This window comes from Natator depressus, chromosome 11, assembly GCF_965152275.1.
Source record: "Natator depressus isolate rNatDep1 chromosome 11, rNatDep2.hap1, whole genome shotgun sequence".
In the NCBI taxonomy this organism is placed as follows: domain Eukaryota; kingdom Metazoa; phylum Chordata; order Testudines; family Cheloniidae; genus Natator; species Natator depressus.
This window is the reverse complement of record NC_134244.1, coordinates 61673150-61697751: the sequence shown is the minus strand read 5'-3', so window position 1 is coordinate 61697751 and position 24602 is coordinate 61673150. Positions and strand designations below refer to the sequence as shown.

General features: G+C 45.0%; 1 protein-coding gene across 5 annotated transcripts in view; it reads right to left on the bottom strand.

Annotated features, from left to right (window-relative positions):
- Positions 1-24602, bottom strand: part of NRP2 (neuropilin 2) — a 121578-nt gene that overhangs the window by 15547 nt on the left and 81429 nt on the right. For 2 of the 5 annotated variants that reach the window (XM_074967988.1, XM_074967990.1), the window contains exons 13-15: positions 22094-22356; positions 20284-20380; positions 16090-16131 (exon numbers count right to left, since the gene is read on the bottom strand). In XM_074967988.1, the coding sequence (XP_074824089.1) occupies positions 16090-16131; positions 20284-20380; positions 22094-22356 (402 nt within the window). Of the gene's footprint in view, positions 1-4861; positions 7615-16089; positions 16132-20283; positions 20381-22093; positions 22357-24602 lie in introns of those variants that run through there. The other 3 variants (XM_074967991.1, XM_074967992.1, XM_074967989.1) reach the window with 3 other exon arrangements.

Sequence of the window (24602 nt, the reverse complement as noted above, 5' to 3'; positions counted from 1 at the left end):
TGGAGCCCTTCCCGTGCAGGTCACTGGTTCAACGCCATCCCAGGGCGGTGATCAGGGAAAGTTGTTTCCAATCTGATGTCCGTTGTGCAGTTAGTTGCCCACGTGAGAAAACACAACTCTAAGTTGGTGCTGCCGGTTGTCATTTCCAGCCGAGAGGCCGAATGTTGAATGTGCGTGGAGACCGACCTATCATCTCACATTGACAGATGCTCCCTGCAGAACAGGGCTGAGTCGCATTGGCAGGGCAGTCTGAAGATAGCTCGGCCACGTTTGGTGGCTAGAGCTGCCAAGCCACCACCTTTCATGAACACTAAAAAGGGTGAGGAGAAAAGAAACGAGCTGCTCTGCTTCCTCTTGATCTTTTTATCTCCCTCTTTGTTGCCGTTGTTTTGGAAAATGGGTATTGACGCTATCCCTCAAACTGGCAGTCACTTCTGGGATTGCTATCAGCGTCACTGAAGCCACTGACGGAAGTGCTGTGGCCAAGAGCCAGGATGCTGTCTAGCTTCTGGTCCCTGCCTGGAGTCTTTGAGCCTGATTCTGCTGCCACTTACTCTGGTGTAAATCAGGAAAAGCTGTGCTGAAGTCTTGTAAGTCTGGCAGTGCAAAACCAGTGTCAAGGAGAGCAGACTCTCACCTCCTCAGTTCACAGCTCAGGAAAAGCACATGTATCCTATCACATGAGAAACAAAATCCAATTATTGATGCTCTCTGCTATATGCACTCCTGGGGGAGCTGCCCAGAAATCAGTGGTGTTCTCCCAGCAAGACATTTGGCCCAGTGTGTGTCCAGTCATGTTGCTGACTGACTAATTATTGCACCTTCTGGATCTTGTGCAAGTCTTCATCTAAGTCACACCCTCAATGTGAAGGGGTAGCCCAAGAAGGAAGCAGCCCAGAACTTTCAACAGCACAGCCCACGATTTTTTTCTTCTTTAATGCTGTGATTTGTTGCTGCTTCTTTTGTCCTGTCCTACAATGAGTAGAATATTCAGGCAGATGCACACTTACTATGCATGGTGTCTGTGCCTATTGTCCTTAGCACAATGGAGCTTCAGCCTACAGGTGCTTCCATAATACAAATACAATCATCAAATACCTTGGCTTCACTTTGGTGTCCAGAGTCACCCGTAAAGGCTGATTACTGTGAACATACTTTTCTGGCATAAATATGATCCTTCACAATTAATCACAGAGCAATCAAAAGCTATTGTCAGAATTACCATACAATGGCACTCTCAGCAAAGAGGCCAAGCACAGAAAACACCCGTGCAGTGATTCATTGGTGGCTAAACAGGCCGTTTCAGCCTCCAAGATAGTTAATCTGGTCTGTTTCACAGGCAACAAATGCACCAAAGAAACTCACCCACCTTGTGGGACTCACCCACTCACAAACTCACCCACAAATGGAACTATTTTAAATTAGAGGAAAAACTAAGTAAGTACTTACATATTGTATACACAGAAACAGTCCCACCAGTATACTACCATTTAAATGAACCTTTCTGGCCATATTTTTGAGTGACGTGTACAGACAGTGGTTCTGCTTCTGATCCACTTACACTTGTCAACTCCACTTAGCTTAGATTTAGACCAACATGGAAGCCTAGCACTTCAAAATTCTAATTGTCCTGCAGGGTGAATTCCATTGAATAACCTTGAGTTCCTGTAAAAGCAAGCAAACCAAAAAAACCTCCCTCCTGTCCTGAAGGACCAGTGGGATTTTAAGGACCAGATCTTCAGCTGGTATAAATTGGCCTAGCCAACAACCAATCAGACCCTGGTCCCTAAGTTAACTACCTAGTTGTTTTGTAGCTAAGATAGCTTTATGTATTGGAACTTAACCACTTGCCTTAAATCACCTGTGTTCTTTGATGCTACAGAAGAGTGAGTTGCTTTTCCTCAAGCATATATATGGGTGCCTTGTGTGACCAGCTGCTATATTACTCATACTACAGGACTGATACTGAAGCTGAGAACTGAACTCCATAACCTATTGCAGTTATTCTCCTAAGGCCAGGTCTACACTAGAGAACTAGGTTGGTTTAACTATGTTGGTTGGAGTTTAAAAAAATCCACCCCCTTGAGTGGCGTATTTAAGTGGACAGCGCTAGGTTGATGGAAGAATTAGTCTGGTGACCTAGCTACCTCCTCTGGGTGAGGTGGATTATCTGCGCTGATGGGAGTCGCCCCTTGGCATAGGTAGTGTCTACACTGAAGCACTACTGTAGTGTTTAAAGTGTAGGCAAAGCCCTGCGTCACTAACACAAGCCCCTCAAGTCTTCCTTCAATCATGCAACGACTGATTGTATTTCGTTATCTGTCAGCACGCTCAGGGTATGTCTCCAGGAGTACAGCTCCAGGTTATATCCACAAAGGTGTGGTTATGATGACAAAGATACTCACAATCACTTTGTGTATATAACTGCGGAGGCTGCCTCTGGGCCTTCTGCCTATTGCACAATAGACATGAGCTGCTTCCATTCTTTGCTCTAAAAGAAGGGAATGCTGCATATTGGAACGCTGATCCTTCACTGTTCAGCTGGCCCTTCCCAGGAAAGCTCTACCGCAGAGGTAGTCAATTATTTTTTGTCAAGGGCCAAATTTCTTGGTCAAGGTATGGGCAATGTCTAGATTCCAGAGAAAATAATTAAAAAACCCTCCAACAATAACGATAAGTAAATAAAAAGATTGCAGAGTCCATTCAAAAGCATCTGGTGGTCTGGATTTGGCCCACAGTTTGCCTGTTGACCACCCCTGCACTACCCTTTTGAGACTGCTTTTTAGGGATGAACTCAGTGCTTCATATTTACTGCTGAAGAGAGCTTACTGGAATTGCACGTACGCTTTGTTTTTTGCAATCGTGCTAATTTTGGCTGTTTGTGCATGACACGCTCCCCATCCAGCCTGTATGTGCTCCTGTTTCAAGCTTGGTCAACTTGTGTGTGAAGTATATAAGGCGTAATTAACCCCCGAACTACCCCTTCCTTTTCATTTGCTTACTTAAAGATTTTTGCTCATAGTGAGACCATCAATATTTTCTCTCGCGCTCTCTTTTTTGTGCATGTTTGTTTTGCATTTTGCTTGGATGGTCACTGAAGTGTACGAAATGCAAATTATGAGTGTTGGCGTGCCAGTGATCTGCACAATTAAAGCAAAAAAAGAAAAAAAAAAAAGGTCTACAGCTCTTCAGCTATGCTTATATTTGTACAGCCACAGCAAGAGGACAAAATTTGAACTCTGAATTCTTTGATTTTGGCCTGAAATCCAAGTAAATCCAGGAAGTGCCATTGCAAAGCTACATGAATGTCAGACTGAAGCTTAATGCCGAAGGAAAATAAATATATACATAAATGTTCTCTTTAGAAAAAAATAGAACTGGCTTCAAAATAGATTTTAAATCAGAGGCCTAGCTGCTGGCTCTTCTGAGACAGTGTAAGACACACAGGCCAACATAAAGGCCAGGGAAAGGAGAAATACTACACCAGAGTCATCTGTATTAATCCTCGGGCTTTCTACAGTGCAGCTGGGCCCCTGCTTCCCAATGTGGATAGACAGACACGCGGTCGCTCTGCTGGAGCTAGAGCGCTAACAACAGCAGAGTGGCTGCAGTGGCTCACGCTAGTCACCCACATACGTACCAAGGGTCTCCAGGCTTGGGTAGCTAGCCCAAGCTGCCCTGGTCTCGCTGCTATTTTTTAGCTGCTAGCTTAATCAGAGCGAGAGTATCTACGTCTACCTGAGCAGGAAATTCCGCCTCCCAGCTGCGGCATGGATGTACCCTAAACCCAAGGGCTGCTCAGCGCCTCTTCTTTTGTACTGGGGTGGCTCTCCTGAGCCATCACCCTACTACGCCGGCAACACTGCTATTTTTAGCAAGCTAGCTCGAGCAGAGGTACATCTCTGTGAGCTGAGAATCACCCCTCACCTTCCTGGGGCTCCAGTCAGCTGCACTGAAGGCAACTGCGCTGTGTTGACTGACGCTAGCTGACGCTCTGGCCCTCACTATCTATTTTAGCTTTGGTTTAAAACCATTACATGATGGAGTCCTTTAACTACAAAACATTACCCCTCAGGACCAGAGCAATCTCTACAGTAGCCATCGGCCTCTTTGGGTGCTTTTGAACACAAAATGCAGAGGGGGGTGGGGGGGTGGTCAAGGTCCTCGGCTGGTGTAAACCGGCGCAATTCAACTAGTGTTAATGGAGTGGTGCCCACAGACCCCAGCAAGGGTCTGGCCTACGCTGCCTTGACCATTTAATTCTAAACACTGTGCCAGTCCACGTGACAAACTCCTGGCAATGGTGAACAAACCGCTGCCACTTTTCTGTACAGCTGACATTCAGAGGAGCAGAAAGGTTTTTTAAAAACCTGTTGCGATTTTCTTTTAATGGTATAGTGTGTGTATCTCGTGTAGGGACTAAGTGCACAATTTAGCCAGCTTCCCCTGGGGCACTATGAAATTATAGGTCCCAGGCTTATTTAGCACTTAAGTAACTTTAGCAAAATCCCCAAACAATCATGTGTTGGCTCAGCTGCCCCAAACTCCTAACTAGGAATGGTACAAGAGAGTCTAAAAGCCACTGTTAAGGACCTGATCCTGAGCATAGGGGGGTCAGATTCTCAGCTGATTATAATCTTGGCACACCTACACTGACTTCATGTACACCAGCTGGGGAGCTTGCCATGAGGTTTTTGTTAGTGACTTGAATGGAAGCATAATCAAGCTTTTAGTTGCTAAAGGAAAGAACCCTACCACTCGGAAGGGAACGTGTAATGAAACGTCAGTTTGCCCAATGTCGTTTTCATAAACAAACAAAGAAACCCTCCCCAGATGTTTGTATAAAAATATCATCCTTTTATTACATTCCACACAATACATCTTTAAAGAGTTTCAAATTTCCACAAGATATTTTCACACACAGGCAACTGCGCGATGCTGGGGATGTCACAGTTCTAGGAAGGGGAGAATTGGGAGTAAAAATCTTTAAGTGATTTTTGTTGTCATCATCTTTGGTGATTTTTATTTTTAACACTGGCCCTCAAATGCTCCTCTCAGATACACCAAAGCACCCTCCCTCACGGCAGGCTTGCCTTGGTGTAGCCAAGAGGAGAATTTTACACAGGGATGTCGTACCAACTTCAGAAATATTACTAGAGGCTTCCCTACCCTATTGAAAACTGTAGGTTTGATCTGAAAACGCAGCAACAGTCTTTCAATATTTTATGTCCATTGTTATCTATGATAACTTAGCGTTGGGGATATCATAGCAGAAGTGATATGTTCGATCCTGCCAGTGCTACATAATGAAGATGCTCACTAATAAATGACTTCCATGCTGGAAGAAGCTCTCCTAGGGCTCACGTGGTACTGAACGCATCCTGAGAGGTGATGGATGCCCCTGAGTGCCTCCTGACTGCAATGGGAGTTGAAGGCACTTAGTCCCCTGGCCCCCAGGCTTGCAATCCCAGATGTGTGTTAATTCTGCACATCTCTTTCTTTCTAGATGCATCCACTACCACACATGCTCAATGCGGAGAATCAGTTTTAGATGTTGTGCACTTTAAAAACTATCTCCCTACCAAAGCAGCACTGTGTGATGTTACCAACTAAGCGGGCATCTCCAAAATCGGCAGAGTAAACTGCTGCATGCACTGAAGCATGCTACTGACTAAGGCTGGGAAAGAGAGAACAAGAGTGACAATCCCAAGAACGTGCGCCATTGGGGATTGGCTAAGACTCAAGCAGCCCTGGTCTCTGTCATGATATGTGCCAACCCTGCGTGCGTAGGACACACTTTCATGATCTGACAGAATGAGCAAGACTGCAGACAGTTAGCAGAACTGTTATCTTTGTTTCTGGGGGCAGAGAGCAAAAACGGTGGCTGGATGTCTTAATGGGGGGAATCTGATCACTTGCCACAACCGAACATGAAAAAGCCTGAACTGTGTTGCATGGAGGCGCATTCTGCACAAATAGATCAGACTTAATGATTCAAACCACCTTTGCGTGTCATCGCTTGGTAATTTATATAAGGCATTTTCACTGCATTACTTCAGAGCCAATCAATAGGTGGAGGCGTATCTTGGTTTCCATTATTTCTCCTAAGTTAAAGATGCAGCAATATCTGGATTTCACCAGGCCTGTCTGCTAGTGTTTTGTTTGCTAGATGTTACTGATGCTCTAAGAAGCAGAACATTAGCAAATGCAAAACTAATTGACATTCTAGAAAGTCAATTAGCCATTTTATGATCCAGCAGCTACGAACTTGGGCAGAGAAAACAGAAGGTAAATTAGACTCGTCTTTTGTAAATTTCTAATAAAAATGACAAGGAAGAGGATTCCCACTTCCCCTGCAAAAAGATAAACATAAAAACATCAGCATCCGGAGTGAGGTTCCTTAAAAAATAAATAAACCTCAGATTCAAGAAACTACGGTATTTAACATCCACCTTAGATCTGCTTTAAGTCTACACATTACTCCAAGGCTGGGTTTAACAGATATAAACTAAACATTCTTTATGAGCTTCTCTGTTATAAGGCAACTTGAAATAGATTCACTTCTGGACAGGGGTGGGGTGGGAGGTGGTTTCCGCTACCAAACAATGGCTGTGTTATGCTGGCTGAAGAAATAATAAGACAGGTCTTAATTTTGAATGGCGATGAACCTCTCTGGATCCTTCCCACCATCCAAGGGGGTCTTTTGGACTGTCCAGCATGGCCTGTTCTTTTCATTATGCACCCGCTGACGTTACGATATGAAATATAAACCCAGCCAAAGCTAGATAAGGCAACAAAAAGCATTGTTCTCTTCCCCAAGTAAACAAATCAGTATATTTATCCCAAATGGTATCCCAGGCCTTCCACAGGGGATAACACATTCCCTGTGTAAGCAGAAGCAATACAAGCAAGTTAAAAAGGGGCCTCTTTTAAATATACATTCAGTCAGTCAGCCTCACACACTCCCATGCACACTTACATACATATATTTATATAGACACGCACATATGCACGCACGCACACCAGCTTCTTGACTTGCCATCAAGTTTCCTTGCAGGTTGCCTACTGGGAGAATCAGTCTTTGAAAATAATAAAGAGGAGCATTCCCTTTCAAAGTGACATGGGCGGGCTCTCTCTTCTGGCGATCCAAGCTGCAGCATTAGTTTAGAGGTTGTAAAAGAACAGGAAAGGCTGGGAAAGGTAGGGGACAGGGACAGAGATGTCTAGAGTTCACACAGACGCTAGGTGAGGAGAAAAGTGCAAAAATCGAGGCAACGTATTTGAAGTCTTAAATTTTGTTTTTGTTTGTTTTGTTCTTGCTCCTGTTCGGCTCTCAGCAGTGCGAGCTGTGGTCTTGCTCTAGTTTTATTGTTAAGGTGGGCTCCACTGCCAAAGGGGCCCCGTTGGTATAGTGGGAGGTTTTGTAGGTGATGGCGTGATCACTCTTCTTGGCCGCATAGCGGAACCGGTGGTAGTGGAGCACAAGGGCCAGCGCGACGGAGACCAGCACCAGAACAGCACCTCCGGCGGCCATAACGTAATACCAGTAGGCTGGGATGGGCTGCACTGACACCGTGTCCACTGTGGGCTCGCTCCCTGGCAGAAGGGTGCCCCCTGGTGGAGAGACATAGAAGAGTGTTGCTAGGTGGGATGCATGCAGACTAATAAAAAGAAACACACATGCTTTCAAGAGTACAGCGCAGCATTAAGTGAGGTTATGTGACCCAGCTCCAGATACGAAACTTCCTCTTTGGGAGAAACACAATTTGGGTGTTTGATGAGCAGACATATTAAAGCGGCTTATTAATTAGCCAACCTGGATTTAAACACAAATTCCAGGTTTTTTTGATATCCAGGGGTTTTTTTGGAGGGCGGCCTTCCCCAAATCAGCTAGGTCTTGTCTCCACATGACAGTTTCTGTCAGGCGAAGACAAAACGTTACAGTTTTAACTGGAGGTAGAGTTTCATAGCAAAGCAATAAGGAAGTTGCAATAGAATGCTAGGAAAGAAATCAGAGGGAGAAATATTCTTCATTCTTAAGGGAAAAACAGTGAAAAAGATCTCTCACCCAGGGTGCCCTAGACATCTATACAGAGATGGGACCATTACAATCATCTAGTTCGACTTCCTGCATAGTACAGGCTGTGGACTGTCACCCAGCCATTCCTGCACCAAGACCACGATCTTCAAACTTTTAGCAAGCCAGGGATGCACAATCCATGCTGCTGAAAACTAAACTACTGTCAGCCACCTGTGTTGCTGAATTCAGTCTGGGGCACTCACTGTTCCTCCATGTTTAAGCCTTTTGGTGCCTGCACATATCTCACACAAAAAAAGGAAGGGGTGGGGGAGGCATGTATCGTTTTGTGGCCGAGCTATTTGTTTTAAAGGTCATGTCTGGATAATACAGCATCCATACGAATACTGTTTTATTGCCAGCCCACGCACACATACGTCCTCCAAGAGACTCAGAAGATGCTAAGTGGTATGTTTAGGCTAAAACCCACATATCTCACTAAAGCAGGGTGGCACTAATGCTCACCCAACTCTTACTCAGACCGCTCAAATGTTGCTTTTGGAGACAAGTCATATCTAACTGGGGATGCACTTTTGGAATTTATTGATTGGCTGGTCCACGGGCGAGAGTCTCTGAGGAAACTTTCCAGCTCACTTGTTCTGTTGTTGAACAAAGACATTTTAGTATTTCTCTGGAGGCAGCCTGACGCTCGTCTCTTTTTGCTATCGTTTCTGCAATAGAGGGACTCTTCCCACACAGACGGAGCTGCCAGGAGCATCTTAAAGTGGATAGTTTGTGGGCTTCTGTGAATTGGTGTCAACTTATTATTCAGCTCACTGATAATAACCGCTGCTTGGCAACCAGCTCTGTGTCTGTTTTCAGTGCATGCGCAGAAGATTCCAAGGGGAAAACGAAATACTGAAGGATGAGTCCTGCTATGCACACAGCAAGGATGTTTCCCATAACAGTCCCCCCTCCCCCAGGTGTCCTACGAGACGGAGGTGGTGATCTATGTGGTAGGTCTGCAGAATTTTGTTCTGCTCTAGCCTACATAGGAGATCAGTTGCTGCTTAGTCACAAAAAGTGATGGGAGTGAAAAACAGGGATCAAAACTACATCCAGAGCGCTTGGTAAAGACTGATAGGGAACATCCTGCTTCTTTGGTGCAGGAGATTGGAAACGACCCACGCGTTTGTAATTCCAGGCAAGAAAGAGTCTCCTTTCTCAGAAGAAATGTACGTTCCCCTCCTGATACACACACACTGTCACAACCATCATTAACTGAGCCTCTGTCTCAGCAGAGAGGCCATTTACTGTATGGTAAAACTCTCCTTTCACCCTCCCCCAGAGGCAGTCGCTCCAGAACAGAGTGGAGGGACATGGGCAGGGCAGCATGGGCGAAGCCTGTACTGTGGCTGCCCGTGGTGCGCCTGTTCTGGGCATAAGCAGAGATGCCAAGAAGGTCTGACCTACGTGAAGTTGGGCAAGTCATTGAGTCTCTCTGTGCCTCAGTTCCCCATCTGTACAATGGGGATAACAGCACGGACCTAGCTCCCAGGTGAGAATAAATACATCACAGATTGTGAGGTGCTCAGAGGCTATGGTAGTGGGGCCATGAAAGACAAGGAAAGAAAAGCACAACATGGCTAGGAGCTACAATAATACTCATGCTAAATAATAAACACCATTTGACTATCATCCTCCTGTCCATCTCCCTGAGCCAGTTCCTGAGGGGCGAGGGGTGGTGTTGGTGCCAGTCTTGACGCTCCAAGACTCTTGGATGGGGTTGGCCAATCTGCCCCCTCCTCCCCACATACCTGGCCATAAGGGGCCCTGGGCACTGTTGTCACCTCACACCACTGCAGTGGCTCCTTGCTCCTCCCCATAGTTGCTACCATGGGGGAGCCCGGTTTGCTCCCTATCAAATATTTGGAGGAGGGGTCCTAAAATCCCCCCCCCCAGTTTTTTTTCTTTAAATAGACCCATATTGGGATATTCCTGACACACAAAGGTAGGGGCACAGATGCTCTGCACACAACGGAAGCTAGCACAGTTCTGCGCCCCATGCGGTCACATGTGGCTATCCGATGGCAACGGGATGTCGTTGATAGGCAGTGTGCGAAGTGTGAGGGGCAGGGTAGGGGGAGATTACTGACTACACGGAGCTAAAAGGAAGTGCACACTCGTGCCTATGGAAAAAAATTCCAAATGAGAATGTTTATTTAATGTTCTTGTGGAAAAACTGCCTCATTTCAAGCTGGCTGGTGCACTGAGAAAGAGAGTTTACAAAGTGGTCATAAAACAATACCCAAGTAATAAACTTCTGATCTCTTTGGGGTGGGTGTAAAAGTACAAACTGTCCTGCAAAATGACAAATGATGCAAATATCTCCACGAGATCTCTGCTTGCCACCCAGGCAGCACAGAAATGGAAACATACAGACGTTTTAATTATGGCTGTTTAGCGCTAACTGGCACTTTGAGGCCCAGATTCTCAGCTGGTGTATACCAGCATAGCACTATCGAAGTGGGAGGAGTGAGGCCTAAGGATCTGGCCCCAAATACCTTAAATTCATGCTGGAAAAGAGAGTAGTGGTCTCTTCTCCGTTCCCAAAGCCTTGCTGCTTTCTTCTCCTTAAAATCAAGGATTGCACTTTCTTTAGGTGAAGGATGCAGAAGCATGTGAAAGAAACTTGCCTTCCCTCTGGCAAATGGACCCGAGCAGTTGTTTAATTTTAAATGATGGGGGCTTTGCCAGAGCTCTGTGAGGGTGTATAATATACCAGCGAGTCTCACAGATAACCAGTCACTGTTTCCAAAAGCAAATCCACTTAGCTGAGTCCTAACAAATTTACATATGTCTAATCACCATCTTTGCTTGGTCAGAAACGCCTACTTTTAATCTGACAGCTAGATGGGTCTTGAGAAGTAGCAACGTAGCAGCTGCCTCTCAGACACTGAAGGCTCAATTCTGGGTGCAAAGGCCAGTAGTACATATCCTGGATAACAATATGGTGTGCTTACATAACACTTTCCATTGAAGAGAGTGTTACAAACAATTAACTTCACCTCACATAGCTACTCTGAGCTATGACCCCAGGTACATAATGGAATTTAACACCGAATTTGCTCCTGGCCTCAGAAATCATGCCCAGAATCTCAACGTTCATTCAAAAAAAGGTTTTGTCCCTTTATGCTTGCAGATATAATCTTAAAATGCAAATAGTGTAAACCAAGACGGCAATGCCTGCCTGAGTCTGCAGAGAGTCTGAAACAACAGCGTTGAGAGGTGTGAACTGAACCATTCACCTCAGTCAGAGCCCAGTGGACTCTGCAATTCAGTATCTGTGGAATCTGGCATTTTCCTAAGATCCCTTGAAGTTCAGCATTTTTGCTGGAGAATTTGCCATTTTGTTGCAGCCAAGCACCTGATTTTGAGTCTCTCTCCCCACCCTTCTGGAACCTGCCTCTTGCTCTCCAGATTTCTCCACAAGAGGGCATTGATTGGAATTCATGCTCTGCACTGTACCATGTAACTGGGCAGCAGGTGGGAAGCCAGAGCTGGAGGCCAGCTTACAGCCAGGCAAAGGGGAACCAGAGGTGTAGGCTGGCAAGCCAGGTGGCCTGGAGAACAAACAGTACAGCCGCCAGGACCTTGGGAGCCAGGGTAATGAGCTGCTGAAGATAGGTATAAGCTCCCCCTTCCCTGGCACGCATGAGGGGAAAAGGAGGTTCTGAGCCTGGCTGCCTGAAGAACACCGTGGGAGCTAAACCTCTCAGGAAAGTACAGAGAAAGAACCCATCCTTGAAAACTACTGCCCATGAATTTCACATCCTTGAGCACCTTCAGGTCTGAGCCATCGCACGTGTGGGGATTGAGGAGAGGGGAACAGAAGGGTGATCAGTTAATGTCACAGTGGATTTTAGGGGTTGTGGCTGCAGAGTTTGGTCTCTTTGTGCCATGGAGTCCAGGAGGCCCTGACTACCAGACATGAATTCATTAGAGAAGCACACTGAGGCACAGAGAGGTTAACACCCAGGGCTGTACATCAGGTGGGGCCAGAAATGTGAAGAGAAACTAGAAGTCCTAACCCCAGAAGATGGTATAGGGCCTGTGCAGTCAATTCTATACCACCCCTTCCCAGCCCCACTGGTGCAGCTGGCACGGCTGGGGGGAGAGAGAGTGGGACTAGAGCACCATTGGACTCCAAAGATACCCAGCTCCTTTGAGGCTAAGCCCCAGTGCAACTTAGACCAACCCTTATGCTACTCTAACTTGCTCCAGAAACTGAGCCAGGCCATGGCCAGCTCAGAACTGGGAGGGCATAAAGATGGCTTCAAGCCACCTCTGCTCCACCCCACTCAGGTCCAGTACTGAGTGCAGCTCAGCCCAGTCCCAAGGATCTAGTCCCAGATCTCTTGCTTTAATTACTACATCACACTGGCCCAAAGTAGGCTGAGGAGATAGCAGAGGCCTGGGAAGTCAATTTAGGAACTCAACTAGTTAAGGAATCCCACTCATTTGTCTCCAAGCGTTAACAAAACCAACTTGTAGCATTAACAGTAGTTCTTCCTTATGCTGTCGACTGCTAAAAATAGCTGCCAGTCATTCAGTACATGCATAGAGTACACTGATGTTATCAGCTCTGTTTTTATTGGCCCTTTGTTTTCTGAAAGTTTATTTTATATATAGATAAGTGCTCTGCTAAGATGAAAAAAACCCATCCTCTTAACTACATCATTTTTCTGGTCTCCCTTATGTTCTCCCACACATCCCACGCTCTCTCCTTTCTTTCATTCATTAGAGCCCTAGATCTAAAAAACCCCTGCATTTCTGTTTCCGTCAGGTTTGTGTGCACTTTGTTTTATGCATGACTTGGGATGCATATCATTGTAAGTCTGATTCAGACCACAGGCTCTGGGACGTTTTGTGTGTGTGCAGCGTGTGCTGATGTTCACCCTTGTGCTGTCTACCCACTACCACCCCACCCTCCCAGCCACACAGCAATTACAGCATTTAACATTAAAACCAAAGATTTAGTTAGGTAAGAATAAAAATCATAAAGGACAAAAGTAGAAAATAATATGTCTAGAACCCCTAAAATGTGGTCTGTGGCCCTGTGCCACAACCATGTCACAGATACACGGTCCACTTAGAAATCACTGAAAAATATGCCAAAATGGATTATTAACATGGCAGGGTTTTTTGTAGATTCCAAGGCCAGAAAGGGCCATTATGACTATCTAGTCTGACTTCCTGTATAACACAGGCCATAGTATTTCAACCAAATGACTCCTGCACCAAGCCCATACCTGCTGGTTGAGCTAGAGCTAGACAGACATCCATTTTTAATGATGTAGAATAACTATACCATCTAACACCATCAGGTGATGGAGAATCTACCACGTCCCCAGGAAAGTTGTGGTAATGGTTAAAAACTTGCTCCTGAATTTCTCTAGCTTCATTCAGCTTCTAGACACTGGATCTTGTAATGCCTTTTTTGTCAGGGTCAGATGTTCCATATCTCAAATGGGGTCATAGTTTATGCACACTTGACTGGTCTTATCAAAGCCTGACCCACTTGCTGAGATGTACATTAGACCTACCACAGCCCATGCACACACACCAGGTCATTGTTAAACCATCTGGGTTTTTTAATCTGCCCCTTGAGCAAGCAGTTTTGCTGGATATTAAAAGGACATTAATCTAGGGGAGCATGAACTTTGTCCTGCCAGGAGCCAAAGGGATGCACCTAATTAGCATAAGGACAGGTTGATTCCAGCCATCCTCCTCCTTGAAATAGAGATGAGAGCTGTGGAGACCACAGGTCCTACCATGTAACACTCCATCTTGATCGGTGTGCCCAGTCTCTGCATTGAGATGGAGCAGTGCATGATGGGACCTGTAACAGTACCTCAGCAGTAAAGGAGATGGTGGCCCAGAGCACACGTATGGAGTAATAACAGTCGTAGCAATAGAACTCTCTTGGCAGCCTTCAGATTAGAAAGTGCTCTTTAGACACCTCTGGTTTAGCCTGAGACTCAGCCTTCCTTGACCACTTTCGCCATCTAGAAACCAAACACTGGGATTTGCTGTTAAGTCACAGTGAACAAACCAGTGCACGTGAACACAGGGTGGTGGGAGGGGAGAACTGCTGGTATTTCTATCACCTCTGGGACACAACAATCAGCCAGAAAACGGCTACTCTCCTCCCTGCAACACAGAAAGCCCTTGTTCCCACTCCCTCCTACTGCCGGTCTGGCCCATCTGCCTCTCCTTTCCCCCTCACCAGCCAGGCCCTGGGAGAGCTCACAGGTGGGAGGTATTTAGCTGGTGATAACCTCCTCCCTGAGTTTCAGCTACTGGGAAGGCTGTTCGTGGATGAGGGTCTCCAGCCAGTGCCACCCGCCTCCTACTTGTGCCTGCACATGGGCTGGGGATTGTGTGTGTTGAATGAAATCGCAGCACTATTGAAGTCAATGGAAGTTTGGCCACTGATTTCAACAGGGCCAGGATTTCACTCCTTATTTTTAGTTCATGTCCCAGTCTCTCTCTGAATGCTCTGCAGAGGTTCTCCGCAAAAGGAACAGAGAGTCCAGTGGTGCCTGGGTTCCCTGAGACACTATGCCAGTATGACACAGTCTCAAAGGCAGTTTGTAATAGGAAAGAGCCCAAGAGCACAGGCTGGTTAGCGCCTTTAGGAAAAGAAAGTACATTATATAGCAGCATATAGGAATGGTCTGTGTAATGGTTACAAGCCTTTACATCATCGGGCTAAAATACTGTACCAGCTTCTCACCAAGGCCGTGGGTCTCAGTGGAAGGATATATAAACAAGCCAAATACCTAGAACGCTTACATTAAGAATATTACCATAACTATAACATTAGCTCACCGTTAACTCTGAGTGTGCCTCTTCTAATGCTAATAACTTACAGGCTGGTCCAAACCCCACTGAAGTCAATGGGAGATTCTCTGGCAACGTCAGTGGGCTTTGGATAATTTTCATCTGGAACCATAGATCCCAAAGCCCTTTGCAAACTATTGACAAAGGAACAGCTTCACCAATCACTGAAAAGCAGCTACTTCTGGAGTGAAACCCAACACCTTTTAACAGTTCAACGCAACAGGTTAGGAGAGATGGTCAGGAGGGATATTATATGCTGAAAATAAAGGGGCCATTTCTAAATAGGCAGAACTTTTTGAAACTAAGGATTCCTGCTTTTCCTTTTTTGGAGTTTGACAACCTACGCATTCGCTCCCGGAGAGGTAGCCAGCATCAGACACTGGGAAAGAGATGAAAAACCTTCCCGAGAAGAGGACAGCTCACATTTTTTCAGGGTAGAAAACAGCATCCCCGCTGAACCAGAAACATGTTTAATGAGCAGGCACTATCTCTGAATTCCTTTTCCTTTTGTTTTACTCTGTAGGTTTTATCAAAGAGAAGAATCCCATTTGCTATTCTTTAGACTAGCATTACGCTATTAAATGCACCATTTCACCTTGTTTCCCTTTCATTGAATGTCAACTTCCAAACTCCTGGTGGCAGTTGTTCTTCCAATTCTACCTCCTAATTTCCTTCTCCTTGCAGGCAGGTCTGCAGCCTCTGTACCTCACTAATAGCTTTGGCATCTGTCCGCTGGAAAGCACCCATCTTCATGCTCAAATAAATCTCTGCCACCCCTTTTACTCTTAACTCACTACCAATCTTTCTGGTTAAATCTGTCGGTGGTTTCTCTTTGCTCCTGGGTCCTACATTTAAGCTTTATTGCGCCTCACTGGGCATTGCAAAGCAGAGCACTTTATCTGGTCTTATTTGTCTCCATTATGGGTTTCCGAACTTTAATTAGACATGAGGTAGCAAAGCCTGCTCTGCTACCCCCGTCCCTGCTTCCAGGAAGAGTGCATAGGCTAGTGCCATGTGCTGTTGGGAAGGCATATTGCACATTTACCGTTTCTCTTGTCTCGTAACAGTGCACATTATTTTCATATGCACGCACACTGATTAAAAAAATAAAAACCAAAAATGAAATCATGCCATCAGAAAAGTTATTCTAATAAGTGCCGTTTTACCTGGAATGTAGAAGTTCTCACCTGGGAAAGCTGTGATGGGTTCTGCAAAGGGAAAAAAATATTCTGGTTTTAGAGAGGAGAATGTTTAAAACAAACAGAAGATCACGTCGGATGTGCCCCTAGTTACTTATCAGTGACATCTCCTCAGGCCCAACATTAGCATCTGTGATCCCTGGGACTAAATGGGGAGCCTTAATCCAGTGGTTCCCAAACTTTTTAGTAAGGCGACCCACCTGTTGTATATAAGTTCCTGGGTGGGGCCCAAAATCATACACCAGCATCCTTCTCCTCCTCCACTGCATTCTCCTGGCCTTGTGAGGAAGCACTCACCACCTGCAACAACACCCTCTGCCCTGGCACTGAAATCCTAATCCTGGCCTGGGGTCGAGGAGAGGCCCAGGGTGGGGTGCAGGAGGAAGGTTTGGAGAGCAAGCCCGCCCTGCACCCACTGGCAGTAGCAGCTCTTGTCTCCCGGGGTCGGGCCCAGCTCCCCATACTGGATGTTGTGACCTGGCCTGTTGGGCCGCAGTGCCACTCAGTTTTGGCCTGGCTGCTGGAGCAGGACAGGAGCTGATGCTGTGGGGTGAGTGCGGGGTGGGCTTGTTCTCCAAACCTGCTCACCCAGGCCCCCTCCACACTGGGCCCACAAGCCACTGTCTGGGAACAGGGTTACCAAGTGGCCAGAATTTAATCGGACTGGACAGTTTTTTTTATGGATTTGCCAGTTGCCAGAAAAATAATGTAATCTGCCGGGGTTTCTTTAGTGTGGGTCTAAAGATTTGCATGATTATCACAATACACTGCGATAGCTGATGTTAAAAATTTCTGTGTCCAGCTAAAGATGCTGCAGTGTTCCCACTTCTGCAGTTTAAGCAATAACGGATCAAACTTGTTGAAAATACAGCAACTGTCTGCCCGTGTATATGAGTGGGGGTTTGAGTCACGCGAAAGTCAGGACATGTGCGAGGCATGAAATAATAGACGATCAGGGAAATGGTGCGAGTGATCCTACTACATGCCCGGAAAAAAAAAAGTCTGAATCAGAAACTGCACATTCAGTGACAATGGGCTAAACGAAACAGACTACAAAGACTGGCTTGCAAAATATCCTGATAAAACAAATGCCCATTTGTTATCAATGAAGTTATTAATCATTACCTCTCTAGATACTATAAGTGGCTGTTGAAGGGGGTGTTGTGGAGTTACCTTGTTGTTGGGGTTGTGGTAGGCTTGCCTTGGGGGCCCGGGAGGGTGCTGTTTTTTTTTTGTTTTGTTTTTTTTAATTTAAAAGGTGGTAACCATATCTAGGAAACACTGCTCACAGGAGCCCCTCAGTGGAAGCAGGGGTGTGGATTTCACAATATTGCAGAAGCCCCTCTTTCATAGACTTACAGACTTTAAGGTCAGAAGGGACTATCGTGATCATCTAGTCTGACCTCCTTCATGTTGCTGGCCACAGAACCTCAGCCACTCACTCCTGTAATGACCCCTCCCTTCTGGCTGAGTTACTGAAGTCCTCAAATCATGGTTTAAAGACTTCAAGTTACAGAGAATTCACCATTTACACTAGTTTAAACCAGCAGATGTCTCGTGCCTCATGCTGCAGAGGAAGGCAAAAAAAACCCCCAGGGTCTCTGACAATCTGACCTCGAGGAAAATTCCTTCCCAACCCCAAATATGGTGATCAATTAGACCCTGAGCATGTGGGCAAGACCCACAAGGCTGATACCTGGGAGAGAATTATCTGTAGTAACTCTCCATCTAGTGTCCCATCTCCAGCCGTTGGTAATATTTGCTACTGGTAGTTACCAATGGGCCACATGCCATCATAGGCAGTCTGAGATTGGTCTGAACTAAAAAGTTGGATTTAGATCCAGACTTCAGGGTACAATATGCCCCAAGTTCAGAAGTGGTGTTTGGATCTGGGGTCTGGGTTCCAGCCCATCTCTAGTTTCAATTTTCACAGGCCATGTCACTTCTGGCTAGCCATGCATCCCTCTGTCTTACAGTTCCAATAAACAAAGGAGTGTGATTTTTGAAGTTACTTTGAAGAAGTGATCTGTTACAAATTACTGGATCTGAAAAGCAATAATCAGTGCTTATTAGTGATTATTTGTTCTCAAAAGTAATAGACTTCTGAGTATTTTTAGATTACTTCTGCATTATGCCTGTGAGTCATACAACCAGGCTGTGGCTGTATAGAGCACTGTGAAATCATCGCTCAAGTTCAGAACACGAGTGACAGGTTTTCCAAAGGAAAAAATTATTGAGAGTTATTAGAGTTCTTTTCAGGCTGAAAAGGAATCAGATTACTTCCCAGGATTACATTTTAAAAACAGTAGCCTGTTACCTTTGTCAGTTACTTTTATGGTGCTGACAAAGAGGGAATGTGGTATGTGCATATTGTTTCATATTGCTATGGTGGCTTTGGAAGTGACCTTACAGCCGAGATAGCATTACATTTTTCAGTTAAAACCATTTAAAAATCCCTTTGTCAGGCATGATCAAAACCAAAATATCACCATTTACTATTAGGTTCATAGGTCCAGATTTAAGTTCCTGAAAAGATACAAGTAAATCTATGTAGCAGTTTGAAGCAATTTTTAGAGCTAGTCTAACATTTTTTGGACCTTTATGACTTACAAAGGGCTTTGTTTTAACACTTAAAGTTTTACTTACATGTAGATAAAAACAAAATATTGGCTAATCAAGCAAGTTTGAGTATTTTAAAAAAGATAGAAAAGAAAAAAGTTATTAACATTATTCATCATTCGTGTTTCTTTTTTATGCTATGGACGCCATGCCATGTTTGTCAAATGCCAACACAGAATTTTTCACATGCAAAATTAGCTCTTTGGGCACAAGGGCAAACGGTCAGTAGAGTTAAAAGCTTCAAAGAAACTGGGACTCAAGGAGCTCAGAACCACTCCAGGACAAGCCGTTGACCTCTATTCTATTCTATTCTATTCTATTCTATTCTATTCAGGTTCTTGTACTGCCCTTATCACCGCAGTATCTGAGCCTTCCAGTGGTGCATTAAGCAAGGTGACTAACAACTGTCATGTGTGGTTCATTTTCTCGCTCATCCTAGTGACCTATCTTGCTGAATTTAGGAGGCCCCTGGCAACCTGTGCAGAGACGTCTTGCTGATGTGAACCTTTTTAAGTCCACCTTGGGCCATGGCCAGCTCCAATGGAAAGACTGATTTCAGGCCGGTTGGGTGTGGCCCCTTAGGAGGTGTGTAACAGCCAAGCACTTCTCCTGCTGCTGTACAGAATGGGAGGCCCATGGACATCTGCCAACGCAGGCCCTACTAATTAGATATTTTACGTAGTCCAACTCCACCCACCACTCCTCTAGGGCCAGACCCTGCGTGACATTGAAATGAATGGAAATGAACATCGTGTCAGACTCTATCCCATGTTCATTATCTGGGGATTGCCGTTATCTAAATACAAAAGAGGGATGGGTAGGCTAGATGGATGAACGGTTGAATTACCATTCCAGTGGTAAACCCCTAATAAACGTTTTTAAAGCTTATGTAGCTTTCATGTTTAATGAACCTGTCTACCTGACTTTTGCCCTGGATTGGGAAATGATGAATTCTAGCACAACCTTCTCTTTCGTTATTGTGTTAACACTGCTGTAAAACCCCTCTGCTATTTATTTCTCATTAGAAAAGGCTCCTATTGAACCCATCAGCCCCTCCAAGCATGTAATGCTGACTGGCAGCTGGTTTCCTGTGTCTAGCACTTTCCTTTTAAATTTTGTGCATGTCCTTTTTATACAGAGTATTCTTTAATAACCCCACCTATTGTTTCAGCCTTCCTCTGTAGACATATATATTCCCCTTGATGCCTTTGACACCAGTACCTATGTTCCCTAGGGACTTATTTTTCCTGATTTCCTTCAGACGCAGAGTAGCTTTATTGAAATCCAAAAAATCACTATAGCTCAGGCAGGAGAAGAGTTCCGGTCCCTTGGCAGAATCCTAGAAACAAAGGCCCTCATGAACTGGACTACTTTTGCTGCATGCAACAGTGATTCCTTGTCTAATTTTGTGCAGCCGAGAGGATACCAGAATCACCGGGTGTAATTCCATGAGCTGCGTTATGCTGGAGGTCAGACTAGATGTCACGAAGATCCATTCTAGCCCTAAAAATCTATAAGTCCGCGAGACAGATGTTTACGTACCCATGCAATTCTCTAGGGAGATATCGGAGCCAATCCGGATGTCATCGATGGCAATTTCTCCCGAATGTCCTTTGCGTATAACACCCTCAAACACAATCTACAAGCAAATCAGAACAGAAATGTTACCGTTAGGCTTCCACTCCCAAGCAGTGCAAGCAGTCCTTGTTCCCCTGGGAGAAAAAGCCGAAAATGTGCTCCCCACTTTTCAGTCACACTTGAGAAGCTAATGGCAAGGGGCCAAATGCTGGTGTCCTTACCCAGTTTTACCAGTCCTCACTGTGGAAAAACTTCCACTGGCAGTGAGAGTTCTGTCTGAGTAGGGACTGAGTAAAAACTCAGGGAGTTCATCATTTGGCCCATCAATTGACAGCTGGATTCCCAACTTGCAGTTTGTTTGAATAAAATGCGTTTTTCAGGGACTACAAACCAGGACAACTGATGTGGGGTTTCACTGGTTATCATGGGCTCAGCAGGAGTTAATCGGCATAGTTCCAGTGAAGTCAACGGAGCAACATGGATTTATACCAGCTGAGGAGCTTCCCCATTGAGTGAATACTGGACACAGGACATAATAAAAAAGAGGTTTACTACCTGGAGTAAGTTTAAAGGGATAATAGTTAGCTGTGAAAAATGCTGAGTGAAAATACCTGCATTATTTAAGTAATATTCAGCTAGTTAGTTAATGGCTGTTCATCACTTTTAACATGCCAAGTACTACCTAAACGCCAAGTACCCTTATCTGTAAGCACATTGTGTGCACTGGTATTTTATTAAAAAGCCAAACGAACGCACACATACCAGCAATACATCTCCAGGGATACTGGTACAAAGACCTTTGCTTCATGTTTGTAGCCATTGCTTCCTTTCCACTGATAACTTGAAGCCCAATCCCGCAGTCCTCACACAAGGAAACCTCTCCCTGACCTCAACAGGGAGTTTTGCAGGAGTCGAGACTGCAGGGTCAGACCCCAAGTTCCACGGGGTGGGGACCATGTTTTCCATTCTGTTTTGGACAGTGCTGAGCACAGTGACTCATTAATAAGTAAGAATAGGCAGCACATGTTCCCTGGCTAGCTGGCTGAGTTTTGCCTTGCCTTACCAGCCAGCCGTAGCTGCTCTTTGGCTGGAGAAGAGATTGATACACTGTTCTGCAAACCCTTTCATTAACTTCACAATGGGGTGCTGGCGGCGTTGGAAAGGTTTTGCAGGACTGGGCACGTGGGTCGTGTCTATGTGGGCCCAATCCTCTTCCCACTGACACAATGGAGGCAGGATCGGGCCCTTAAGTCCATATTATCTGCTTGCCTTGAATGCCTTCTGGTCTCAAGGCGTCACACAGACCTGATTTCACCCTCCCCCATCCCCAACACCCAGACTTGGAGCCAAGGTCAGGAAAGTGGTGTTTGCTTTTTTTTCATTCTCTCTTTCAAAGTGGGCTCCTTCTCTCCCACCTCCCCACCTTTCTGCTGGCAGGATTTGTTTGTGTTTGCTCCTTAGGGCTTTGTGTCTCTTAGATTACCTGATAATCATCCAAAAGAAAAGGAAGGAAAATATTTGTAAAAGGGGAGATTTCAGAAATATAAAAGGCAACAGGATGAACAAAGACCTAAGTCTGTTTATAAAGACAGCCACATTCTGAATAATAAATAGAGTGTTATTTAGTTACTATAGCAACATAAGAAATACATTGAAAACAGCTCTGCTCGAGGAGGTTCCCTAATGATGAATGGGCACAGCCCTTTGAAATATTGACATATGTATCACTAAAATCCACTCGAAGCTCAGAACAAATGGCCCTTTATCATCTTACTTGATAGTCCATATCGTAGCTTGGCAGAATGATCCGTCCCTCTTTCCACTCATCCCCTTGGTCTTCCGAGATGATCCACAACAGCTTATTCTCCTGGCTTGCTTCCCGCCACACCTGCAGCATTATCCCATTCCTGCCAGATGCGTGGTACTGGAACACCATGCAGACAGCACTCCTGGGCAAGTAGATCACAGGGCTGATAAGCCGGGTGCGCTGGTCCGCTCTCCTCCCACTGCTCTGCAGCCGCAAGTAGCTTTTACTCTCTGTTCAAGGAGAAAAGAAGTAGAACCTGATCCAGTCACCTGTTAGCATCTGTAATGAATGTTACACCTTCCAGTTCTCAGCTGGAGATGCTAGCAAGCACAGCTGATGACACTTCATAGTTCTCATCCAAAGGAGAAGTTCTCCCATAGGAACCCAAAGTTGTCCCACAGGGTTGATTATATTTCCACCTGTTAATTGGACCAATTTTCAAACCCAGGTAGTTAAGTTAGGGCACTTGGATCTATACCTGGATGCTCAAATGGGAACAAGAGCCCTAAAGGGGTCTTTGAGTGCCCATGTTGATTTGAGTACCCACGGGCAAAGTTGGGTGCTCTAACTTAGGTTTGAAAATGAAGCCCACAATATATTCTTTGTGTGATGCTTCATCTCTTGGTTCTTCTAAAGGACGTCAGCTCATATTTTGCTTCATGGGGTATGCTGGTCCTTAGAACCTACACTGTGGACATTAAGGGGCACCCTTTTTGAATATCATATAGTGATTGAAACTCACACACAATTGTTTAGTGAGTCGTTTGCTGTATACAGCCAGGTGAACTTCATGTTCAGCTTCAAACAGATCCCCAAACTGGGATTTCCTTTCTATTCGGAACATGAATACTGGGCTTAATTTCTACTGATACTGAAACGGGAAGAAAGAATGAGTGAGTCAGTTCTTGCTGTACATCCAGCATGAACTAGCCCAGAACATAGTCTCAGAGGATTCACAACACGGATTCCACCAAAATACCATGAGTAGCGCAATCCTGAGGTGTTTCTCATTTTAAAAACAAACAAAAACACTACTGCACATTCATTCAGCACCATTTCATGGCGGTAGCTGTTGGGAGGGAGAGATTGGAATAACAAATAAACTGAAAACTTTGTTCCTGCTGTTGGGAAAACTGAGACATATGTCTGTGAAGTGAAAACCAATAGTGACAGAAAAATTCTAGCGAGAAGAATTCTGTGAAAAGATCAGGATTTTACAGGGACTGAGACAAAACTAGCCCTGCCAAGAATGTCTACATCGCAAACAATGCAGATAAATCAAGAGCTACTACTGGGAGTTAGAAACCCTGTGCTGTATCAAGCATAAACTCTGTACTTCTGTGGAGTTTAGTGTCTGGAAGAGAAATACCCACTGTATAAATACAAAGCCTGAGCAGTAAGGGAGATGTCTTTTTCACCAGCAGCCATAGTGTGGTAGGATACCAATAATGACACTGGAAAGCATAAGCCAAAGATTGACATAATTAGGACACGTTTCAGTGCAGTTATAGTCCGAAAAAATGACTCTACAAGAATGACATTGTGGGGGGTGGGGGTGAGTTATATTTATTCTGCCTGAAATTTGCTTAGCTTACAAGCTTGAAGATGATTTTTCTAACTGCCAGCATTGCAAACGCATCCTACTATCTGGATATCAAGCTTATCAAGCTGTGTTCTTTGTGATTCTTTTCATCACCAGTGGTAAGTACTTTGCAATCAAAACTGAGCTGACAATTTTGTTGATGATACGTGAGGCAGAATAAACCCAGCTCTCAGTTTTTCCATGCTGTAGCTGGATTGGCCCTGAAGTGCAAATAAGGGATCAAACTTGTTTTTGTAAGAAAAATAAGCAAATATGACTCAGACAGTATTAAACTCCAGGAGTAGGTGTGTTGAGTACAGTAATGCTTTTTTAAAATGCACAAGTCACTGTTCAGACTATAACCATATATCAGTCCCTAGGGAGGGGGAACAGATAGCGGTACGTATAAAGGCCAACCACATCTGATCACACAGGCGAAGTCCACAGATGTAACTGGACTCGGAAATGCATGTAGCAGCAAAAGGCCTTCAGCATAGCACTTGTCTGGGTTTATCTAGACTACTCGATATCTTTATCTAACCCATGGCATTAAAATAAATTCCACAAAATAAATTCCACTCTAAGCGCTACTCCTGTAATAGAATATGTGGAAGCCCTGGAATTCTGAAATATATTGCATTTAGAAGGAAAATGCTACTGCTGATATTTACTGTACTTTATGTGCCAGTTCTTCTGCCTATCCAATACAAAAATGAACACAGCTACTCTATGGCTGGTATGTGTCATTAGCATACCATGTGACAGCCCTTTTCTCTTTTCCTTCGCTCTGACACAGGTACCACGACTTAGAGATGTGTAGTTTCCTCTCCCTACTGCACTCCTGCTGTCTTAGCTCCTTTGACCTTGATGGGTGGGATTTTGAAAAGCTCTTAA